This window comes from Chelonia mydas, chromosome 16, assembly GCF_015237465.2.
Source record: "Chelonia mydas isolate rCheMyd1 chromosome 16, rCheMyd1.pri.v2, whole genome shotgun sequence".
Lineage (NCBI taxonomy): Eukaryota > Metazoa > Chordata > Testudines > Cheloniidae > Chelonia > Chelonia mydas.
The window spans coordinates 18,248,359-18,264,597 of record NC_057857.1 but is presented as its reverse complement, the minus strand read 5'-3'; the positions used below and the strand labels follow the sequence as shown (position 1 = coordinate 18,264,597).

At 42.6% G+C, this 16,239-nt stretch overlaps 1 protein-coding gene across 3 annotated transcripts in view; it reads right to left on the bottom strand.

The window, feature by feature from the left end:
• OLFM1 (olfactomedin 1) overlaps positions 1-16,239 on the bottom strand; it is a 48,230-nt gene that overhangs the window by 15,043 nt on the left and 16,948 nt on the right. For 2 of the 3 annotated variants that reach the window (XM_037879905.2, XM_037879904.2), the window contains exons 2-4: positions 13,445-13,594; positions 7,997-8,152; positions 5,082-5,301 (exon numbers count right to left, since the gene is read on the bottom strand). In XM_037879905.2, coding sequence (XP_037735833.1) covers positions 5,082-5,301; positions 7,997-8,152; positions 13,445-13,594 — 526 coding nt within the window. Of the gene's footprint in view, positions 1-5,081; positions 5,302-7,996; positions 8,153-13,444; positions 13,595-14,718; positions 14,861-16,239 lie in introns of those variants that run through there. The other variant, XM_037879906.2, reaches the window with a different exon arrangement.

The window sequence follows — 16,239 nt, the reverse complement described above, 5'->3', positions numbered from 1 at the left end:
TAGAATTCACTCCCTGCAAATATCTGAGACAGGAACACTCAGATGCATGAATGGCGACAGAAAGCAAAAACCAAAGTGGGTAAGCATGGCCAACGCAAACCTACTTAAAATATACCAGTACCTAGTTGCCGAAGGTTGCTTGCATGATTTGCCCAGCTGTGCTGGTCTACGTGGGATTTTTTATCCCAAAGTTTTCTGTAAATTACTGGGCTCTCTCATCAGCGCAGGAAGGAATCAGGGCCATGCCTAAGTCAGTTTCAGGTGCTTGCCTCTGAGCCCATTTATCATTCAAGCACAAAACTCAGGAGACGACATCAAAATAAATCAATTCCCCAGACCAAGAGACAATCTTTTCCCCTTGCCTCGCTCATCTCCCCCTAAAAGAGCCCACACTCTCCCTTAAATCCCCTGCTGAGTCATGTGACTGGCAGGGAGCCCTTAACCCTTTCTCGAATGTTTTACCCTGTTGCAGATCCCCAAAACATTTATAACCAATGTAGAAGAATCGCTTCATCCATCGCTGAAATGCAACCACCTCTGAGATGGAACATGTTAAACAACACACACCACCACTCGACAACAGCGAAGAGCACCGGGCCAGAGCCTTAGCTACGGGACCTCACCGATTTTCAGCAGCAGAGGATCTGAGCACATGTAGGGAGAATGCAATTACCCAACGTGGAGCTGAGCCAGTGGGGGGATAATTGGTGTAGATTGTGGGAAGGACCTGCCATTCTTAACACCCACCTTCATGCTCATTTTACACCACCAGTTCCCCAGCAGCAACATACCTGCAGGCGTTGCAATTGCCTGATTTTCAGAGGTGGTGAAATGAATGTGAACTACAGCTGCCAGCATCTCTGACAGCCATTCTTTTAGCTTTCAAAAGGCATGCCTCCTCAGCAGTGTTCCAGGGGGAACACAATGGGTCTGACTGAACCCAGCTCTGAAATGTACTAGAAGTCCTGCATCTTCAGGGCTTGAAATCAAAGGGCCCATTCCACGGCTGAGCTGCTCCAGTTTTGCAGCAGTCTATCACAATTGAAATCAATGGAGTCACAGTGGAGTAAAACTGATGTAACCTAGCGGAGAATGGGACCCCAACACTGACAGAGATTGGGGCTGGGCACAAAGGAATTCTTTGTTACCCCAGGAGCGGAGTATTAATAAACTCCACTGAGGGCCAGACTGCCATACTCTTACTCATGCTGAGTAGTACCTCACTCGGTAAACAGTTCCAGTGGTATCAGTAGGGTGGGGTTACATACAGAGTCAGGTGCTACTCAATTTGAGTGAGTGTCTCACAGTCTGGTCCTAAACCGGTGGTAAAGGTGGGATCGGAAGCAGAATGAGCAGCATGCGAAGAGGCTTATTTTCAAAAGACCCAGTTTGCCCCCCTCAGGGAACCCAAGGTCAGTGATATACTGGGATAGATCTGGAGCCACTTGTTAAAGTTCTGCCACCAAACTCAAGGGAAGGTCAACATGGGCTCCCTGCATCTGATGGAGTCACCTTGGGCCACATCCTCAGCTGGTGTCAGTCACCATAGCTCCACTGAAATAAGCTGGCCCCTTCTCTCTGGGTCCTGTTGCAACATATCCCTGCATGGGACAACTTCTCCCTGGAGCAGGCATTGTCAGCAATGGCTCTCTCCCACCTCCTCCTTCAAAGGAGCAGTAGAAACACGTCTCCGTGCGCCCAGGGCGGTTCTCAGGGAAAAGGTGCAAATGCTTCCCACAAATGCACTTCACATTTGTCTGCCAAGTGCCGCAGACGTCCTCCTGGAGGAGAGCTGTGAATACAGCAGCTTGCAAATATGCACTTGTATTTTTCAACTGGCTCACTTCAGCCATGTTCAATGCCCCCTTTCCCCTCCTCCTGATGTCCTCTTTCATAGAATCATAGAATCAAGCAACTGGCTAAAACGGCAGGCTAACATTTGCAAACTTGGGGCCCAAATCCTCAGCTGGTGTATAACAGCATAGCTCCACAGAAGTCAGTGACGCTGTGCTGATTCACACCAGTGGAGGAAGCCAGCCTTGAGTATTTAAAATTAGCTTTCTAAAACGTTATCAGGCACCTAAATAAAAGCAGCCTGACAATCAAAGATGCTGAGTTCCTATAAGTACCATCGACTCCAATGGGATTTGTATATGCTCAGTATTTGTGATGCTCAGTCTATTTGCATTTAGGTTCCCAAATAGGGATTTAGGAGACTAACATTGAGCATCAAGGTATACAAATGTTGGTCCTAATAAAACAATTAATTTAAAGCTGCACAGGTGAGTTTTCATGCAAACTGAATTTTACATCCATGCACGCAAGCATTCCTGCTAAGAAGTGCTTGCATATGGGATTACACATGGTCATGCTGTCAGAGAAGAGGAACAATATGATGCGACTTTTCTGACCAATCCCAACTAAGCAACTGAATTCCTCAGTTGAATATTTGTAGTCAAGCTACAAAAGAAACAAAAATTAGGTAAGTTATTTAGCTAATGAAACTTGAACAAACACACACATTAGGGTAACAACTAGTTCTAAAGAATTTTTGCCAACAGACAAAGAGGGCTGTGTTGTTTAAATAATTATTCACTGCAAATTATTTGCTTAGCTCGAATTAGATTCCCCAGTCCCTCCATTCTTCTCCTTGAAATCACACACACCTTTGGTCCATGGGGTATTTATCACGTGTTCTGAGAGCATCTTTACAGAAGCTCTTGGTTAAAATATTGACAGCATAATACTGCTCCACTTTCAGGTACGGCTGTGATTTCTTTCTGCTCTAGAATGTTATTTTTTCCTACTATGCCCTCTCTTCGGTTCCTACAGTTAAAGTAACTAAAGGTCAGCAGCGGGCTGGCAGTGGAAAGCAGAAAGAGTCTCTTATTTCTCAAGAGACAGGAGGGGAACATAAGAGACAACCAAAAGTGGTAGATTTGAAGAGACTCTCTCTACTGTAGGACCTTAGAGACTAACCAATTTATTTGAGCATGAGCTTTCGTGAGCTCCGATGAAGTGAGCTGTAGCTCACGAAAGCTCATGCTCAAATAAATTGGTTAGTCTCTAAGGTGCCACAAGTCCTCCTTTTCTTTTTGCGAATACAGACTAACACGGCTGTTGCTCTGAAATCTCTCTACTGTGGGACAGAAAATAGATCACTGCTCTCCATTTGTTACCTCATGTGAAACCCCATCTCTTCCTTCAAAAGAGAAGAAGTAAAGACAGCTGCTTCCTCACAACAGAAGTGTCTTGTGACTAAGGCACTCGACTAGGCCTCTGGAGATGTGGGTTTAATTCCAGGCTCTGCCACAGACTTACTATGTGATTTTGGACAAATCACTTCATCTTTGTGTCTCTCAGTTCCCCATCTATAAAATGGGGATAATGATACTTCCTTCCTCATGCTCAACCTGTCTCTTGCCTGTCCGGATTGTAAATTCTTGAGGGCAGGGACTGGGCCCAATCCCATCTGAAGCCTGTAGGTGCTACCATAATAATAATTAATTACCAGGTTTCATCTTTCTTTCAAACATTTAGAGTGAAACTCAGAGGGCCCAGTACGAGGTCTATGCACCAGTTATTTGCCACTGAAGCCATACTTTGAGGTCTTAAATGGGGCATAGACCTTTGTGCTGTGAATTTCACCTGTATAGCACAGAGGTGGAGAATTTTTCTTTACAATCCAAAAACCACTGCAATATTGTACATGGTAAATATCAAGGAGCAGCAGTGGCATGCCTTGCATGTATCTCCTCAGCAGGTGGAGGGGGAGAAAGAAGCTTTCCCAAGTGCTTTTATTTTTAAATCAAGAGGCCTGATCCTCAGCTGGTGTAAATCAGCCTAGCTCCATTCCTTTAGACTAAGCCGCTTGCTGAGGATCTGGCCAATCTCATTAAGTTTCCTTTGGACATGGGCTTTTCCCTTCCCCAACAGAGATGGTGGCATTTTCAAAAGTGCGGGGGAAACTTACCAGCCCAAGCTTCATTTTCAAAATGAGCTGGGCATGGAGGAGCCTAAGTCCCTTTGACTTTTAATTAGACTTATACTCTAGAGACTGTGTGTTAATGACTTGAGTCACTTAAACACTTTTGCAAATTTTACCCATAGCTCCCACAGAAATTTGTCTGTGCATATGTAATATTCTAAATGAATTCAATTTCCTCGGTGGGCTTTTAGCTGACAGGTGGGTTACAAGGTAACAGATAGCAACCTAAAATAATAACAGCAATCTATTTCTAAAGGGAGGAAGCTTCCTAACAAAAGTGGAAAGATCTAAAAACAAACAGAAGCAATCCCAATAGCATAGACAGGAGAAAAATAAAATGGTACCTTGCCAAAAATATACAGCGACGAGAAGGGAGCTGATCTTTACTGAAGTCACCTGAGAGTATAATTTCAAATGTGCTACCGAAATAGACAGGTGGATCGGTTAATGTGTTCAGGTGCCTTAAATTGCTTAACAAGCAAGTCAATAATGTAACTGGCAATTAAATCAGAAGGGAGCTAGGTCAACAAATGTTCTACTCCTTCACTGAAAGGAAGTGATGGGTTGGTGGAGGAGGGGTTATATTCTTTATAGCAGCTGCAGCCCACACACAAACATGAGCAAATACTGGTGAGGGCGTGCTCTTTTCTGGTAAAAAGTCATGCCCCACATACATATTATTTAAAATGGTATGTCCCAATTTTAGCTAGCAGAAAGATTGGACATTGATACATAATTTAAATGGAGACCCAGTGTTTGCATCGCATAAGCAGTATTTAAAATAGCCTGTTTACCATATTTCACTGTCCATTTATGCTAATTTTGCAAAGTCTCATGTCCAACTAAGGATATGCTCCTGCATGCACTTACTCCATGAGTAACTTTACTCAGGTGAGTAGCTACTCATGGTAGTAAAAGTTACTCATGTGCATATGTGTTTACAGGCTCGGACCCTGCTTTGTGAGCTCATTTCTTATAGCCAGTGCAGTGAAGGCACAAGGAGATGTCCAGGTCAGCACCGCTATCTCCAGATGTTATATGTACTTTACATTGCTGGTGTTTTGCCAGTGCCACCATATTGTTCTGAGCCTACCTAATTTTTGCATGCATGCACGGAGCCTTTCTTCAAGATTTGACACTCTGTTCTGAAGCTCTTCGTAGTCATAGGCGCCAATCTCCTCCTGGAGTTCGTTTAGAACTGACGTCAGATTCTGGACCTCCTCTTTAAACTGCAATACCAATTTTGCATCGGCTTTGTACTCTTCCAACACTGGTATCAAAGGCCTAAGTTCCTCCATTTTCGCTTTTATTGCCTGCAAGGTTAAAATAAGCTTGGTTCAGTGCTATGCGTGCAAAAATCTGCAACACTCTGCCTTGATCTGGCTGCTTCCTACGTGAGTGCAATGTTCTTATCCCCACAATCATTCTTATCATTATTATTTTTTTGGTCCAAATGATGTATTAGAAAGAGTATATTAAACAGTCTGCAGAACACCAAAATATTTGGGAAAGGCCTTTATTTGTCATTTTTAGAATGCAACATCTTACGGTTACATGCTTCAGATCACATACACAAAGAGTTCTGGTTTGTTTTTTTTCTTTAAAAAAAAATTATATATATATGCATTGACAAGGGTTTCAAACTATTCATGAAATGCAACTACAATTGCATGCAAAGGAAGATCTCAGTTGTGGTTCAAGGTTCCTTAGTGAGATATGGTACTAATTTGGAAAATAAAAATAAATAAATAAATGCATGGTGCAAAATGCTCTGTGACCCTCTTTTCATGGTTACATGGGAGTGAACTGCTTCTTCAGTCACTGCAGCATTGAAAAAACTTTCTTTTAAGTTAGCCCTGTAAGCAAGAAAATGAAATACTGTTGAGGAGCTAGCTCACTAACCTGCCTTACACAGACATCCATTCATAAACAAATACTCTTATGATAAGAAAAACCCCAAACACAACTCCAAACCACTCACATTTTAATGCTGGAGTTGGTAGAACCAAAATGCTGTGGCTGTTATTTAAAATCGTGCCTGGGCAGCAATTTATACGGAAAATTCTTTAATGCTATTTAATCATGCTAAAAATATTCTTTTTAATTTTGTTCTCCAGAAACACAACCATTATTTCTCCAAACTTTTTTTTTTTAAATGAAAAGAAAGGCTGTCTTTAAGGGCATTGTGCACAACATTTTGTTGAAGATGCTGAGATCCCTTAGACAATAATGCACACGTAAATATGCATGCCCTTACCATTTAATGAAGCATTGGACAGTATTCATAATAGGTAGGCTTGGAAGGATTAGATTTTTATCGATAAATGTTGATAAACGTCGATTTCACCATGCACACACAAACCGAGGAAAAATATTTCCACCAGTAATAATTGAAATTTACAGATAGGGAAAGTAAGAAAAATGCAACTTGAGAACTTACTACAGTTTGGGCTAAAGGTATTCATTTTGTATGTTTCAACAAATGATGTTGGCAATTTTAACGGTTATAGAGCTTTAACTTTCTGATTCTCAGTGTCTACTGTCATTAAATAATGATTGTCTTTGTGCCCCCCATTGTCTGACCCCTCAGACTTTCCCTCAACTGTGAAAATTTAAATTGATAAAAATCAGAAAAAATGCTTAAAATTTTGAGCAACTGTGAAAATTTAAATTGATAAAAATTGGGGGGGGGAGGAGATTAAAAATAAACATGTATATTATCTGTCAAAATTATTAAAAATAAATAAAAATCATATTCTGCCAAGCCTAATAATAGGCCAGATTCTGATCTCAGTTAAACCAATGTAAATCCAGAATAGCACCAGTGACAGTTCCATTTCAGATTCTTACTCAATGCCTAGGACCATGGTATCTGAGTGTCTTGCGGAATTACTCTGGATTTATACTGGCATGAATGAGATTGGAAACTAGCCCATGTAGTGAAACAATATTTGTTTTCCATGCTCCTCTATTCAAGTGATGAGTTCCCCTCCTATATTTTATAGGTTATTAATTGCACTCTCTAGTGAATGTATCACCATGGTGTGTGTGTGTGTTGGGGGGAGAATAAGATCACATTGTTCGACCTGAAGGTTTTCTCAGTCTAGCAGGTTCTAAACTTAGATCTAAGCTGAAGAACTGAACTTGAGGATCAGAGCTGGTTGAAAAATGTGGGTGAAATTGACATCTTTCTCTTTTTTTTAATTCAAAATTTTGGTATTTAAAAAATGTGGGAAAATGTTTCAAGAAAATTTAATCAAAATATTTCTCAAAGAATGTGAAGGGGAAATTCTCTGGTGCCACTGTAGCATTGTATTCCATTTGCTACTTAAATGGTAGCAATGCTCCAATTCATGGACTGCTTCAGAAGAGAATAAATGGGTGCGCACTGTCAGTCTGGATGGGATCTTTCCCCAAACCCAGTGAAATACAGTAGTGGAATCCTGACCCCACTGAATTCAGCAGGAACATTCCTATTGACTTCAGTGGCACCAGGATTTCACCCCAGATCCTTGCCCACTCCTTGGTCCATGAATGATCTGTTTCACTGAGTGAGGACACTGATCCTCAAATATAGGAACTGCCTACCTGTTTACTGAGGTGACTTAACATGAGGACTTTGGGCTAAGTATTGGAAAATAAGCAACGTATACACTTTACCAGCCTTTTTTCCCTCCTCATTGTTGCCATATCACTCTGGTCATTTGGTCTTATATTTACAAAGTAAGCGTGTACATTAGGGGACCTATTCTCAATGCATGCTTGAAAATTCCTTCCCTGCAAATTCAATGCATTCAAGATACGATTCTATTCAGGCAAAACTTTTTTCGATGTCAATTTTTGCTGAGTAAGGCCCAGAATGCAGTGGGAACAGAACCCACACAGTAGGTTCATCTACACAGAAGTTTGGAGAATTGCTTTTGTCTTCTCTGATCATGTGGCCCACAGTATATTGGGACAGAGGAAGAGACACTGCAGCCTCATTAGCAGGCTGGAGGATGTACATACCTTAAACTGTCTTGCCAGGTGTTGTTTGTGACTCTCTTCCACCTGCTTGAATTTTGATTCCAACCCCTTCATCTGGTTCTCCATCTTCTCTACATATTGTAAGTCTCTTTGAGTCCGCCTGTCCAGTACCTCTATTGACTGAGACATGTTCTGCACCTGTCCAGAGAAATAAAAAATAGAGAGGCAACACAGTCAAAGGAAGAAGCTTTCATAGGAGCTAGGCAGCATCATTTGCCTCATAATACAAAGCACTGACCTTTTCCCACTCAGTCAACAAAGCTACAGAGGAATCAGCAGATGCATTATTTACTAGTTAATCAGCAGCATCTGATGGTATTATGACCATGTGCTCCAAAACAGAGCAAATTGGTTTCATAAACATTTATTCTGCCATGCTCCAGAAAATAATCCAACAATCATGAATGCAAATAAGGATTGTAGTCAAGTATAAAATGCATGAGAGTCTTAATGGTCTCTTTGATTGGCTGAGCCAGCATATGATGCCTGCCTTTGCAGGTGGAAAGACTATTAGTTAAACAGAAGCATATTTGACTAAGAATAATACTTCTGTTCAGGTATGAATTATCACTGCTTCATGTACATAAGGAGACATTCACTGATTGCCTAAGTGCAAGCTTTAGACCCAGCTAGCAAAATCTCACTATTCAAACAACATGGTCTTTTCTTTATTACTAGTTGTATGTCATCAGTCACAAAGAATACATTTAGAGGTAGGCAATGCCATATACACTGGCAAATAATACACGCATTCATGATTAAAGGCTAATATTTCCAAATGTAACCTCTGATTATGGTGGTTGTCATTTTTGGCTGACCAACTTGAGACCTCTGATTTTAGTGGTCACCATCTCAGTAACTTTTAAGGTTGGAATCAGTGCTAGATACCAGCAGAGACCATCAGTTTTCAAATGTTTTAAAACATTTATCTCCATCTTGAGAAGTGTTGTGAGAACACTGGCTGCTGTGACTGAAATAGGGATGAGGAAGGAAGCAAGGTGATAATCAAAATGACCTGATTTTGAAGAATGGCCTTAAACTGATATGCTAAATTCCATTTCCCCCCTCCCAATATTTGTGCCATTACGGGATGTTAACTATGACCCCAATTCAGGAAAGCAATTAATCCTGCAAATAGACTGTTAGCTCTTTGGGGCAGAGACAATCTTTTTGTTCTGTATTTGTGCAGTTCCTAACACAATGGAGTCCTGGGACTCCTGAGATGTTACCACAATACAAATAAATACAATGCTATGCAATGCAATAATAATAACTATTATTAGAACCCTATTGATTTCAGTTTGGAATACTCCAGTTCTTAAAGCTAAGCTGTGCATAAATGCTTTGTTGAACCAGGGACTTAGTTAGGTCAATGACAGCCTGGTTCACCTTCCAGTGAAATTAACGGAATTCTTATCAGAACCCAAATCTTAAGGAAATATTACTCTTTGTACCTTGCTCATAACTTCCTCTGCAAGCAAATTCCATAAGCTCTCTGAATTCCATGCCATCACAGTTAGCTCCTGTTTCCACATTCAATGCTCACTGAAGCTAAGTGTAACGATATTGGACTTGGGGGATGGGGACGAGATGACTGGCATTCAATATTTCCTCCAGGGAGCTTCGCTGAGCCAGTGTAACTACTTGAAGATGGCTGTGGGAAATGTGTGTGTGTTACCAGAAGCACGGGCCTCTTGGACTTTGCCGGAGCCAGCCAAGGGACAAATGCCAGCTTTTCTCTAAGTTTTGTGAAATGATCGAGGTTGACCATCGTTAACATTTGATGACAAGGACAATATGAAAAGTAACAATTCAAATAAATAATTAAGGGGGACCCATGCATCAAGATCTGATGGTTTGTGACATGCTAAGGTGGAGAAGCTCATTGTCCAACCAGTGAAAACGGTTTCATGGCTAGTAATTTCTCTCTGCTCTGGTCTGGGGGCTATGATCAGAAGAAAGAATGTTCGGTACCTAATTCCAGCAGTACCACCCATCCACACCCAGCAACACCTTCCCAGCCTCACGTAGGCCATTGCCAAGGCCTTGAGGTAGACTGCACTGAATGGGGAGGAGGACAAAAAGAGGTGTGTATTTTTCTGCGCTGGTGAACAGTAAGGCAGTAATTTGCCTGCAATGGAGGGAGACGAATTTGAGGAGCTTTGCCTGCCCTGGGTGGAGTGTCTGTTACAGCCTGGACTTGTACAACATTTTTTTCCTGTTGACCCAGCCAGTCCTTCCCTGAGAAAACCTGCATCCACCTAGCGGGATCGCTTTGTACATCTGCGAGTGGGAATGGGGATTATGTTTGAAGTTGCCCAAAACTGGGTCAACTAATTCTGCCAGCGCTCACTCCCGATAAAAAGCCCACCTGTGCACGAATTAACTTATGGCAAATAAGGAAGGGTGCTTAAGTGAGGACATACAGTTAAACAAGGGGGAAGCTCAGTGGTTTGAGCACTGGCTTGCTAAACCCAGGGTTGTCAGTTCAATCCTTGAGGGAGCTATTTAGGGATCTGGGGCAAAAATTGGGGATTGGTCCTGGGGTTGGACTAGATGACCTCCCGAGGTCCCTTCCAACCCTGATATTCTATGATTCTATGAAGTTATTTTCAGCGACGTGCTTGGTGTAAAGTTCAAATCCATTCCATTCATTGCTAATAAGGTTTTTTTTTAAATTAAGTAGCAACCTATGGTGAACATTTTTAAATATCAATTACTATTATTCCTGATCTTTGACAATAACGGAAAATTCATCACTTAAAGATCTACATCTTTTATTTTTATTACCTTTTTAAGGCCTTGATCCAGCAAAGCACTTAACCACATGATTAAACTTAAATGAGATTGCTCATGTACTTAAGGTCAAGCATGTGCGTAAGTGCTTTACTGGACCTGGGGCTGAAATACATTCTCTGTCTTAAATTTCCCTCAGTTTCTTCCAATCACTTACGACCCCTGAAGAACCTTAGTTAAGAGTATTTTTTCACCTATGAAACACACATATTCCGAGTGCTCACAAAACCTCATTTTGCAGCAATCTAATGGCATAGACAAGCTAACAGTTGCCCAGGGGGAAAAACGTTGATTTTACCTTAGGGAAGCAAAAAATTAATAAGATGGAATTTAATTTCTGCTTCCAGTTATGCCAGCTTCTTTGACACTGATGGAGTTACTCTGGATTTATACCTGTGTAACTGGGAGCAGAATTTGGCCTGGTGACTCTAGCAAGCTACCTCAGCTAGGTAATATCTCCTAGATCCTGATCATCCCAGTCCGTGGGTGCTATCCTTTGGGGTAGTGTCTATGAGCAATACCCCTGCCTGGGCCATCTGGAGCTAAATGCATGTGGCTCCGCTTGAGGCAAAGGACCAGTTCATTCATTTGAAAGCAGTAGGACTCATAATCCTCCATCCATGGTCTAGCCACTAGAGGGAGATAGAGAGCTACACTGTGGTCGCATGGGGCACGCCCAGATTTTTTTCAAGTTTTATTCTAACTTGGCCTTCACAAGGGGTTAAAAACCATGAGGTGCCAAATGATGTCAATGCCCTTTGAAGCAGAATGAGATGGGGGGCCTCACTGGCCCCCCGAACTTAATTAAGGCCCTACCTTAATTTTCATACGCTGGTGTCAATGTGTTTTAGCACACATTGGCTTTTTACAACTTTGAATCTGATCTTTTGTTTAACTCCCCAAACCTCTATGCAAAGCCGCTAGCATCCATTGCTAAGGCAGACATTTCTTCTACTTTAAAAAAAAAAAAAAAAAAAAGGATTGCTCACTCAAAAAATGCAGGTTTGCTCGGACCAGTTACGGGAATGTTTTATTATCCCCAAAGGTGAAGAATAGGTTATGGGTTTGCTTTCCTCCTTGGGAAATCCAAACACAATTACATCTTTGACATGTTAGGTTTCTTCTGATATTTGTGGTGAGAAAAATGCAAGGCTAGTTCTCGTCACAAAAACAGGGGAGTTGAGATGCTAGATTCTTGAAAGGGGCAGGAATGTGAGCGTGGAGGTTTTCCAAAGGTGTCTGCAGTTACATTTTACTACAAGGATTTTGTTTCAGTGGAGATCCAGATCAGAGGTCTGGAACTTCATGGCGGCCACTGAGACTCACCCCTTTATTTCTGGGTTCTCTTACAGGATGGTGTATGTGTAGAGATAGATAGGTTAACACACACATGAGCATCTGACTTTGCACATCATTCTTCCCTTACTTTCTACCCTGGCATCCCAAGAGCAGCTTGCTGTCTAAGAAAAACAATGAACATTTATATTTCAGCACCCTCTGCACTGGAAACTATCACATTTTAGGTCTTTCGCCCCACACCCACTGTTCCCATTTGAATAGGACTTTGGGTCAAAACCTGCTTGTCTTGTTCATGTGAGTAGTTATATGAAGCCAATGGGTCTTTGATACTCATGCTGCAATTCCTGTTCCTACTTCAGATTTCGTTGTGTTGGGCACGTTCTCTTTATTATGTGAGGAAACAAAAGCCAGAAGCTTATGCTACAAACAAAAGAGAAATGTCTCATGTCTCAGTTTATAGTACTTAGTCACTCAAAACATTCATAAACCCGCACTTAATGTGTTTTACTATGCTCTAACATGTCAATTTTCTCCAGGTATCAGGATAAAAATTATTGTGTCACATACTTCAGATGCTGGCATAGTACAGTATTTAGACATGAGGGATAATTACATGCCCCAACACAAGAGTCTCCTTAGATTTAGAAAAGAATGACACCATTTCACAAGAAATGGTGTTTCTTCAATGGGATCCATTATCCGGAGAATTTCCTGATATCAGGGATGTGTCTTCTGATCTCTCCAGACAGCAGACTATTAAAAACGAACCATATGAATGTCAATGTTAAGAAGAAAACCACAAGCCCTCACGACTGTATTATTTGATGTCGCTGGCTCATGCTGGGTTATCCAGCCTTTTTAATATCAATCCAGCTAAAAGAGCTTCATTTTTAATTGGGCTTCTCTCTCATGTTTTTGAGACTCACCCTTTGAAAATATTTAAGCGTTAATTCAGTGAAAACTAATGTGATTAGAGTCAACTGCAGAATTCCCCCCCCCCCCCCCACTGAATTACATAGGGCAATGTCATGTATCTTTGATCTTATTACATTTCACAAAGGTTTTCACAAACCTCCCTCTATCTGGATACTTATACACCTTTCATAGCCACAACATCAAAGCACCTTACAAACATGAACGAATTGATCCTCACACCTGTGAGGTAGGAAGGTATTATCATTATCCCCATTTTACAGATGGGGAAATGAGGCACAGAAGGAATTGCTCAAGGAGTCCATAGCAGAACCACAAATTGCAGCCAGATCTCTTGAATCCCACCTGCCTTAACTACCAGACCATCCTCCCTCCTTCCCACAGGATGGTTCATCCCATTACCTTTTCTAAGAGCTGCCTCAGCTGCTTTGTCCTGGCATCACGTGAGCACATCGTCTGTTGAGGAGCCACCACTGTGCATATACACCGTCCCTCGCTGTCTTGGGCAGAGCTGTAGACCTGCCAGCTTTCCTCTGGGTTGGTAGGCAACACCTAATTGATACATGGAAAAGGGGGTGGGTTAAGTAAGACAGGGGGACACTTAGAGGGATAGCGAGAGTGTAGGGAAATGGATGCACAGGAAGTATTTGGTGAAACCAAAACCATTTTTTTTAAAAAAAGTAGCAATAGAGCAAGACCACAGAAAGATAATGGAACCATGGAATAAATAAAGGAAAGGTTAATCTGAGGACCCAGTAAATATGTAGGATAGGATGCATTTTTAATGCAAAAATATGGATTGGGGACAGATAAACAAAGAGTTTGATGGCATGAAAAGGAGAGCAAGAGTTGAAGCAGATAGTATGGACACAATGGGGAAAATTGGGGGTATGTGGCATGGAAAATCCAGGGGCAATATGATCAGTTGGCATCATTAGTTAAAGTGAGTTCTGATGCACACCCAGCCTGTGTGAAACTTGACGCCAATCTGTTATTAAGACACACACTCAATTCTCCTTGACACACAGAGAATGAAGTGCATCCTGATGTACTAGTCAGTGTTCTCCTGACTCTATGAACTGAGCAGCAATCAATGGGAATCTGCAGAGCTCTCCAAGATCCTGAAACAGAAATTAGCTCTGAGGAGGAAAAGGCAACCAGCGTTTTTACTGGTTTTCCCCCCTCTGCTATTCAAAGTGTCCCAGGAGATTTTCAGGAGCACTGCAATATTTCTTAAACTGTTCTGTTAACCCAAGGAGGAGAGAGAGTCCAGAATAACCATGAGACCGCGTGCCAGCTAATGAGGAATACAACCTTGAAGATGTAATCAGCACTATGATCTGGGCTTTCAGAATGCATACGTGGAAAGGGAGCCCAGCAACGAAGTTAAACACATTCCCCAGCCCCTGCAGAATCTCTGACCTTCATTTCCCTTTAATCACACAACATTTTGCAAAATACATTATTCAATCATAGTCTCTGATCATTTAGAAGAGACCTCATCATTTAGAAGAGCTAGAAGGAAAGATGCTGGTTTAGTGCTTAAATATGTAATAAATAACCTTGCAAACAGCCAGACTGATTAGATAGATAGGTAGATGGACAGACTCCAACTAAAATGATCTTGGGTCACATTACATTCTTGTAACAGGGAACAAACTGCCAAATCCACTCACAATTAACAGAGACACTGTATCAAATACTCTTCATCTTGAAACAGTGAGGCTGCAAAATGCTAATTTTTTTAAGACAGAAGCATGCAGCCTGGAGATGAGAGGTGTCAATTCTTTCCTGCTAAGGGAAGAAAGAAGGATTGTTATACTCAGCCATTTCCAATAGATAAGAATCCAGTCTACAGCATCCTTTCAGAGAAGGCAAGGGGATCCATAAGGCATGACTGAAATGCATTTGCAACTTCCCTGATGCATTTTCCATCCCAATAATGACTATTGATTCCAGGCATCTGAGTGCATCCATTCTTGTGGGTCTTACACCTGACAGCAAGCTATAGGGAAATGGCAAAATGTCATGACAAGGGAACTTTTGACAAGCGGTCTAAGAGGGGCACCTTAGCCAAAGCACAAAGGCAGCTTTGCAAGGAGAGGAGTGGCAGGACCCACCAGCTCTGCCTTTCCTTCCAAGCAATCTGTCATGCTGGGAATGTGCCTTTACCATGCCCGTCTCCTAACTATGGCAACCTCGCCCTACTGCTATGCAAATGAAGGCTGTAGCTCAACTCCTAATAGCTCCATCCTGACAACCTATTTAATGAGAAACCAAAAGATTCCTGGATTAACCCCCAGTCACATGAGAGAGAGAAGGAGGGGGTGGAGGAAGGGAATGGGACAAGTGAGCATGGCATGATTAGATTTTCTAAGAGCAAATCCTTTGCCAGCACAACTGCAAAACATCTTCATCTCCCCGGCCAACACACACACACACAGCCACCCCCCACCCCCAAAAGAAACCCCTGGGATTTTCCACCAGGCCCATTCCTGAGGCTCTACAAGATGAGAGAACTGCCCTTGGGAAACCTCTGAGAACAGCATTTAAACACACACACACCCTCTGCCGGCCAGTTTCCCAGCACAGGTGCAGGACACCACCACCCAAAGCTGGGAGCAGGTGCTACTCCCTTCCCTCCCCACCCCAACGACTGGCCTCCGCCACTCACTTAGCTTCCCTGCACTCCCATGATCAGGCCAGACCTTTCCACTTTACAAAACAAAGCCAAGCCAGGCCAACCAAACCGACCCTGAAACTGATCAGCCACGCTACCCTCCTGTTGGCTAACAGAACACGCGCCTGGCGCAGGAGACAAGGGCCAGCAGCATCTAGCCCTGATCCAGGGCAAACTTTGCACCCCTTCTGCAAATTAAGGATCTGTGCTTCCAGGCCTCCCCCCTCCCCGCCCTCACACACACACACGAAGTGCACAGATGTGCCCTGAACACCAGCCCCCCGACATACACGCAAAGTGCACAGACGTGCCCTGCGCACCAGCCCCCCGACACACACACGAAGTGCATAGATGTGCCCTGCACACCAGCCCCCCGACACACACATGAAGTGCCCTGCGCACCAGCCCCCCGACACACACACGAAGTGCATAGATGTGCCCTGCACACCAGCCCAACACACACATGAAGTGCCCTGCGCACCAGCCCCCCGAAACACACATGAAGTGCCCTGCACAC